This window comes from Nyctibius grandis, chromosome 26 (assembly GCF_013368605.1).
Source record: "Nyctibius grandis isolate bNycGra1 chromosome 26, bNycGra1.pri, whole genome shotgun sequence".
In the NCBI taxonomy this organism is placed as follows: domain Eukaryota; kingdom Metazoa; phylum Chordata; class Aves; order Nyctibiiformes; family Nyctibiidae; genus Nyctibius; species Nyctibius grandis.
The window spans coordinates 6,719,253-6,727,235 of NC_090683.1; the positions used below are offsets into that span (position 1 = coordinate 6,719,253).

The window sequence follows — 7,983 nt, forward strand, 5'->3', positions numbered from 1 at the left end:
TACACGCACATATCTGTACACGTGTGTGCACACGCGTGTGCCGGGGGCAGCCCCGGGCTCTGCGGGCCGGTGTGGAGCCGCCCCGGGGTGGGGCAGCGGCGGCCGCGCCGTTAAAAGCGGGGCTGAGTGCGGGTGCCCCTGTCTGAGCCGCCCCAGCCCCACTGAGCCCAGGAGCCCGCAGGTGAGTCCTGGTGGGGCTGGGGGGGACCGGCCGGAGGGGACCTGGGAACCAGCTGGGAGAGAGGGATGGAGGGGACGTGGGGACCCGCTGGGAGGGATGGAGGGGACTTGGGGACCAGCCATGCCCTGGGACAGGCACGCTGCTCCCTGCCCGTCAGCTGGCCGATGCTCTCAGTCCCACGGGTCAGTTTTCGGTGTCCTGCGAGGAGCAGGGAGCTGGACCCGCTGGTCCTTACGGACCCCGGCCACTTGATTCTGCGATTCCACGACTCCAGGGGACTGAGGAACCAGCCAGGAGAGGGGGGTGGAGAAGACTTGGGGACCAGATGGAGGGGACTTGGGGACCAGCCGTGCCCGGGGGAAGAGCACCCCGCTCCCCGCACAGGTCACCCCTCGCCGTGGGCTGAGCACGTGCCCCCGGGCCGGTGGCTGCAGCCCCTCCGCTCCCCGGCCCCGCTCGGTCTCTCCGCAGCCATGAAGGCAAAGCTGTGCGTTGGGCTCGTCCTTGCCATCGTGGCAACCGCCTGCCTGTGCCGGCCCGCGCCGGAGGCACCAGGTGCTGCGGGGGACCCCCACGGGCTCCCTGCCAGCCTGGTCCGGCGGGACTGGCCTGAGTCCCTGTCCCAGGAGCAGAAGCACCTCATCTCCCAGTTCCTGCCCCACATCTTCACAGGTACTGGGGGGGCACAGGGTGGGCAGCTCCCGGGGGGCTTTGCAGCTCTGACCTGCTGCCCTTGCCCCGGCAGAGCTGAGCGACCGCATGGGCTACGTGCAGGGGGGCGAGGGGGCAGAGGCCCTGCACGACCACTACTACCCCGACTGGATGGACTTCGGCCGCCGCAGCGCTGAGGACTCGTAGCCGCCGGGCTGGCCATGCCCTGCAGAGCACCAGCACGCTCGGTGCACGTCCCTACCTGCAATAAAGCTTTGGCACCATGGCCGCTGCTGCTCACGTCTGTGCTGGGAAGAGCTGGGGGGTGGGATTCACCGCCAGCCCCGGCGGGACACGCAGGGCAGACACGAGGACACGGCACGTGGGAGCTACTTCGTGACTTCACATTTATTTGCCAGGGCCCAGCCAGGGCCGAGGGATGCAGCCGGCCCCCAAGCCAGGGGCTGCTGCTATCGGTGGGCAGGAAAGAGTTTACAACCCCCAACCCTTGAAAAGTGAGCCCAGGTGCCAGCCAGAGCCCAGCCGGGGTGGGAGCTCCCGCTGCGGCACGCGTGGGTCTCCCCGGGGACCACCCGAGCCCAGGCTGAGCATCGCCCTGAGCTGCGGCAGCCCCGACAGCTCCCGCTGCCCCTCGCCCCTCGGGCAGGCTCAGCACACACAGGAACAGTTTTTATTGCCAACAACGGGCTCCCCCGAAGGGTCCGTACCCCACAGCGGGGGCCAGGGTCAGCTCGCACCCCCTGCCCAGAGCTGCCTTCCCCCGAGCCCCCGCATCGCCCCACGCAGTCCCCGCACATGGGGCCATAGGGCACCGCAGCGCTGAGTCCTGGCAAAGCCCCCGATGCCGGTGCTGGGATCACTGCAGGGTCCCGGGGCACCACCCGGAGCCGAGGCCCAAAGCCTGCCCCGGTTCCCCTGGACGGGCGATGAAGAGGACGGAGGACGTGCCTTGTCCCAAGCTCACGGGCTCCGCGGTGCCGTCACGTCGGCGCACCCCGGGCTCCCCCGCGCTCCCCCCGGGCGTAGCACCGCTCCCCTCTGGCCACCACCTTGTCCAGCCCCAGGCGCCGCAGCTTCTCCACCAGGTTCAAGCTGAAGATGCTGCTCGTGGGCAGGGGTCCATGCTGCCCCCCGGGCACAGGGAAGGGCTGGGGGTCCTGGGAGGGGAGCGGGGGGGGCCACCACGACCCGGTCCCTGGCACCGTGGCAGAGATGCCCCGCACCAGCAAAAGCCTGACGAGTCCCACGGGGGTGTTCGGGGGTCCGGGGCCAGGTGCCAGTGTGGGGGAAGACTGGTCCGGCGAGGGGCTGCCGCGACTCAGCCCCTCAAGGGGCCCACAAGAAGGCACGACGGCGTGGTACAGACTGGAGGGGAAGAGAGAGCAGAGAGGGGGGTCGGGGGGAACCCTGTCCCAGGGGACGCTGCTGCGGGGGCTAGGGTGGTCTCAGGCAGAGCAGGGCCCCTCTCCCCCTTCCTCCATTCACTCTACGAGACCCCCCCCGCAGCACTGCCCCAGCCCCCCGGAGCGCGTGGTCAGTGCTGGGGGCAGGGGCAGGCTGGGGCGAGGGGCTCCAGCGGCGCCCCAGGAGCGCTTCCAAAGACGCCGGGTTTTTGTCTGACAGCGCACAGTGAACTTGGCTCCCACCAACCCCCAACAAGCCTTGGAGGGGCTCATTAGGGCTAACAACAGTGCTCATTAATTAGGGGCAGGCAGGCTCCGTCCCCAGCCCAGCACGGGGAAAGGTCCTGGTTTATGCACAAGTCCAGGAAGGGGCAACTCCACGTCTGCGCCCAGGGAAAGCGACTGCCTGGGGGCCCCGGGAGCCAACGTGGCTCCAGTCCCTGGGAGCTGCTCCCCAGGGCGAGCCCAGCCTCGGCCGCCCCGAGGAAGGATCATCATCAAGGTGCTGCAGCGCAGAGGCCGGGGGGCTGCTCCCAGCCCCCCGCAGGGGTGCACGGTCCCGGGCACGTGGCCCCGTGAGCAGCCGGATTCAGGGCCGTGCCACGTGCCAGGCACCTCTCAGAGCATCAGGGGCTGCAGGTGGTTCCTCGAGGCACGGGGCAAGGAGATGATGGGGGGGGGGGCCAGGACACAGGGGGCTGGGGGTGGCAGCGCAGGCGGTGCAGGCGGTGGGGGGCCACGCGCCTTACCTGGGTGTCACCGTGGTGATCTCAGAGGTGGGGTGGAGGATGTGGCAGGTGGTGATGGTGAAGGTGGACGGGGTCTGGGGGAGGTTGTTAACAGAGAGGAACACTGGAAGGGACAGGAGACACGGGGTTAACGGGAAGGGGGGGGCACAACAGAGGCAGGGAGCGGGGCTCAGGGCAGGGGGGAGAGCCAAAGGTGGGCAGGGAGCTGCCACTGCCCGCAGCTTGCACGGACAGGGCACAGCGCCGGCAGCATTTGGGGCCGGTGCCAGCTCAGAAGAGGGGACTGCAAGCACAAGCAGGAGCAGGAGCTGACGCTGCCCCCCGACCGGCCCCTTCCCCGCGCCCGGGCCACAGCGGGTGCACGCCAGCACGAGGGCCAGGGCGGCTGCAGACCCGTCCTCGGGCGGCTGCAGACAGAGCATCCCCACGGGGACGGACGGGCGGCAGGGACAGGCTGCAGGAGGAGGGGAGAGCGTGGCGGGGTGCGAGGAGGAGGAGGGCAGGGGGGTCCTGGGGGCCACGTCCCCTCACCCCACGCTCACCCCCAGGGTGCTCCTTGGCTTTGGTGGGTGTTGAGGTAGGGAGCAGCTGGAAGGAGCTGGCATCCACGTCGTCCTCCTCCAGGTCGTTGAGGCTGTAGACCTCCTCCAGGTCGGTGTCCAGCTGCCTGAAGTCTTTGGTGAGCACCCCAGGACGGGGCACCAGGATCCCACCCAGGTTGGGCCGTGCCAGCTGCTGCCAGTGGTGGAGCGTCACGGAGCCTGGGGGGGACACACACAGCCGGAGGGGCTCAGCTGGTGTCGTGGGACCCTCCCGGCACCTCCAGCTCCGCACTCCGGGAAGCCCCCTCTGCTCCTCACCTTCCAGGGGCTTCACGATCTGCAGCTTGTCGGGCAGGTAGGCGAGGGAGCCGAGGGAGAAGCCGGAGCCGGCGGTGAGCTCCGAGCCCCCCGAGTAGCTGGTCCCGGTGGAGATGACGCTCTCGCTGGGGGTGAGGAACCCGCTGGAGCTCTCCCCGTCCCGCAGCCGCCACAGCTTGTGCTCCCGCTCAGCCTCGAAGAAGGAGCGCTCCTGGGAGCCATGGCCCTGCTGCCGCGCCGACAGCCGCTGCACCGCCGCCTCCAGGTCCTGCCGGCCCGGGGCCGCCCGGGGCCCCTCGCCAGCCCCCTCAGCCCTGCGGCGGGCACAGCGTTAGGGTGCTCGGGGCACAGTCCCGCACCGCACCCCCCGTGCTGTGCCGGACCCCAGCGGGCTCCGACTGCACCTGCCCTGCCCCAGGCTTACGGCGTTGATCAACGCTCCGATGTGACCCACATTTCGCCCCCGCCCCAGCCCCTCCACTGTCCCCCCCCAGCCCGAGCCCCCGCTGCGGCACTCACTGGGTGCCCTCCGAGTCAGGGCAGGTGGTGTGGGGGGTGCTGGCCCCCGCGGAGGGGGGCTTGGAGCCTGGCGTGTTCTGGGGGGACCCGGAGCAGGACTTGGCTCTGGCCGCCTGGTTCACTGCCTTCACCGTCTCAAAGACCCGCAGGTAGCTCCTGCAGGCAGGAACAGGCAGGGGTGGACCCTCGTGCCAGCCCCCAGGGACCCCCCATCCTGGCCTGGCACGAGCCACCAATGCCAGCACTCACTTGTAGTCGGAGGAGGAGCTGTCTGTCCCCTTCCTCATCATCCCCTTGATCTCAGCCGCCAGCGAGTCCTGGAGACACGGGGGGCCCGGTGTCAGCGGAGGGCAGAGCGGAGCCCCCCGCCCCGGCGCCCAGCCCTGCCCATGCCCCTGCTCACCACGGGCAGGAGGCTGGCCGCGCCGTAGCGGCTCACGGTGCTGTTGGGCAGGCTGCGGCCGCGCAGGCTCTTCACCTCCTCCTGGGCTTCCTGCAGCATCCCCCCGCACTCCGCATACTTCTCCTGCAGGTCCCGCAGCTGCGGGCACGGGCACAGCTCAGGCACGGCCCCGGCGGCACCAGGGCAGGACCCCCACGGCCGGGACCCCTCGGGCTCACCTCGGTCCGGAGCTGCTGCTGCACCTCCTTGGCGGCGGCCAGGTGCTGCTGGAGCTCCTCCACCTCCGCGCCGTACTGCGGGCGGGAGCGGGCAGGTCACAAGCTGTGCCCTGCGCCCCCGGCACCCCCGGGCACGGGCAGGGGGCACTCACCACGCGGCACTTCTGCTGCAGGCCCACGACCTGCGCCAGGAGCTGGCTGATCTCTTCCTGCTGCCGCGCCGTGTCCTCCGCCTTGCAGGCCAGCTCCTCGGAGAGGTGGGCGACCTGCCGGCTCGCTTCAGCTGGGGAGGGCCCAGGGGTGTCACCGCGGGGCACGGCCCCCCCTGGCCCATGCAGAGCCCCCAACCCAAGCCCAGACCGGGGCTGCCCCCCGCGAGCCCGGCCCCACGCACAGAACTGCTCCACGCAGTCGATCATCAGCTGCTGCTCCTGCTCCTCGTACTGACAGGTCTCAGTCGCGATGTTGGTGGCCTGGGGACAGAGTCAGAGGGGCTGAGGGGGTGATGGGCAGCACCTCCAGCCTCGCCGGGGTCCCCGGGCACAGCGCGGGGGTCCCGCCAGCTGGCCCCGCTCACCTCCGCGCGAAGCTTCTGGTTCTCCTCCTCCAGGCACTTGAGTTTCTGCTGCAAGGCGTCGTACTGGAAGCACTGCTGCAGGGACAGCGAGGAGTCGTGCCGGCGCAGGCTGGGGACGGCAGGGAGGGCGCTGAGCACCCGCAGCTTGGGGCTGCCCCCCGCCCCCTGCCCACCCCCCCAGCCCCCAGGCAGGCATCTGCAGCGACCCAGCTCTGTGGGGCTGGACCCACGGCTGCCGTGGCAGGGAAGGGAGTGACCCCAGGGATGGTGCTGGCTCCTGCCCGACGCCTCTGCCTGCCCCCCAGGCAGGACAGGGACCCCCACTCCACTCACGGCGTGGCGGTGGCGGAGGTGGGCTCGCTCTCCTCCGTCGTGGTGGTGTAGAAGTGCAGCAGGTCGTCCCGCATAGAGACCTCGTGGCGCAGCTGCGCGATCTGGGAGGGGAAGGGGTGTCAGGGCGCAGCCGAGGGGACCACGGCCACCCACAGCCCCCACCCGGGCACGCAGGGGGCTGAGGCCAGGACTCTGCACCCAGGAGCCGTTACCTCCTCTTTGGCCAACTCCAGCTGCTCCTCCAGGAGCTCGTTGCGCTCGGTCAGGCTCCGGTTCTGCTTCAGCAGGGACTGCCCGATGCGCGCCGCCAGCTCCAGGTCCCTCTCCCTCTGCAAGGGGCAGGTCCGTGTCAGCCGGGACCCAGCCCCTGCTCTGCCCCCTCTGCTCCAGCCCTCGCCCACCCCTGCATCCCTGGGGTCCCACTGGTCCTTGCACCAGCCCAAGCCCGTGCGTGGCGCGGGCACCGGCGTACCTCATCCAGCAGGTTGGTGACGGCATCGATGTCGTGGTAGGTCTTCGTGATCCTGACAACCCGCTCAGAGCACAGGACTGGGGGAGAAGGGCGAAGGGTGAACCCCCGCCCTGCAGGAGCACCAGCCCGGGGGCTCAGCACCGTGTGCCCCCGCTGCCTCCTGCCCCGTGTCCCCGCTCCCCCGGGGGTGCACTGTGGAGAGAGCAGGAGGTGGCTGCTGCAGGTGGCACAAAGCTGCTCCTTGCTGGTCACCAAAAAGGACCTGGGCAGCACCAGCCGCGGTGCAGGGCAGAGGCAGGCAGGGATGCCCACAGCCGTGACAGCGCCGTGGGAAATGGGGTGCTCCCATTTCTGGGGTGCAGAGGCAGCTGCGGGCAGGCGGCCTCCGGAGCAGGGAGCTGCTGGGCACACCGACATCACCCAGCACCGCGCTGGGCCCAGCTGCAGCCCTGCGTCCTCCCCTGCTGCTGCCTGCGTCTCTGGCAGGGAGAGGTGGTGCAAGGACGTCTGTCCCCTCAGCACCAATCCTGCCAACTGCCCCTGCAGAAGCTGCCAGGCAGCACCGGGCACGGACCCAGATGGCAGCACCGGAGCCGCGCGGTAGGAGGGAGCTGGCAGCGAGCGTGAAGCCCCGGACCCTGCCTGCACCACACAGCCCCTCCTGGTGCTCCCTTCTGATGATCAACCGCCCCAACGGCACGTGCCTCAGTTTCCCCTGGCACAGCAGCGCTGGCTGTGCTCCCCAGCCGGGCAGACAAAGTGGGTTAACGGGAGAGGCTCAGCCACACAAATCCCATTAGGCCGCCCCAGCTGGGGCTGTGGGATGGTGCTCACACCATTACAGCAATGCCCCCACCCGCCACCCCCACCCCGTCCCCACCGCCCCGGGTGCTGCCCCCACACCCCAGCAGGGAGAGGGACCAACGAACCTCAGCCCCGTCCCTCCTCCCCAAACGCAACGGGGCCGGCTCCCCGCAGGGGTCCCCAACGGCACCTCGTCGGGCGCTGAGCCGTTAATTGGAAATAATTAGAGCATGAGCATCGTTACGGTTGGAGCGAGCGGCGGGCCCTGGGAGACGCGGGGGGCTGCGGCGCCGGCAGACACGTAAACACCCGCCCCATCCGCGGGCCCGATCCGGCACGGTGCGGGGACCCGCACGATGCTGGGACCCACACGGTGCGGGGACCCGCGCCCCACGGGCGGGCAGAGCCCCGTCCCCACCGGCACACGCAGACCTGGCGGGGGCCCCTCGCCCCGTCCCTCTGCCTGCTCCCCGCCAGCACCGCACCGGGACAGCGCTCCCCGGGGCAGGGTGACCCGGGACCCCCAGGGACCGGGCGGCGGCTCCCCCGGGAGGGAGCACTCGAGCGGGGGCCGGGGCACGCACGGACGGGAAAGGCGACGGCCCCCGCCGGGGGACAGACCCCGGCCCCCCGCCCGCCCCGGGCCAGCCCCGCTCCGCTCCGCGCCCCCCGGGGCAGCCCCGGGCCGCCCTCACCTTCCTCCAGCTCCCGGGCGATGGGGTCGGCGCCGCCGCCCCGCTCCGCGTTCCCGTTCAGCTCGTCATAGGCGGCGGGGCTGCTCCAGATCTCCAT

At 70.9% G+C, this 7,983-nt stretch overlaps 2 protein-coding genes across 2 annotated transcripts; one reads left to right on the plus strand and one right to left on the minus strand.

Annotated features, from left to right (window-relative positions):
* The first annotated feature begins 654 nt into the window (after positions 1-654).
* On the plus strand, positions 655-1,039 carry LOC137673976 (gastrin/cholecystokinin-like peptide). Its single transcript, XM_068419040.1, has 2 exons — positions 655-853; positions 927-1,039. The coding sequence occupies exons 1-2, from the start codon at positions 655-657 to the stop codon at positions 1,037-1,039; spliced, it is 312 nt and encodes a 103-aa protein (XP_068275141.1).
* A 794-nt stretch (positions 1,040-1,833) lies between these two features.
* Positions 1,834-7,983, minus strand: HAP1 (huntingtin associated protein 1). The gene is made up of 15 exons (XM_068418644.1): positions 7,887-7,983; positions 6,388-6,464; positions 6,128-6,244; positions 5,916-6,016; positions 5,583-5,691; positions 5,400-5,478; positions 5,158-5,288; positions 5,006-5,080; positions 4,788-4,925; positions 4,634-4,701; positions 4,385-4,540; positions 3,866-4,179; positions 3,548-3,766; positions 3,006-3,108; positions 1,834-2,218 (listed from the first exon to the last, which is right to left on the minus strand). Exons 1-15 carry the CDS (start codon positions 7,981-7,983, stop codon positions 1,834-1,836), a joined length of 2,169 nt encoding a protein of 722 aa, XP_068274745.1.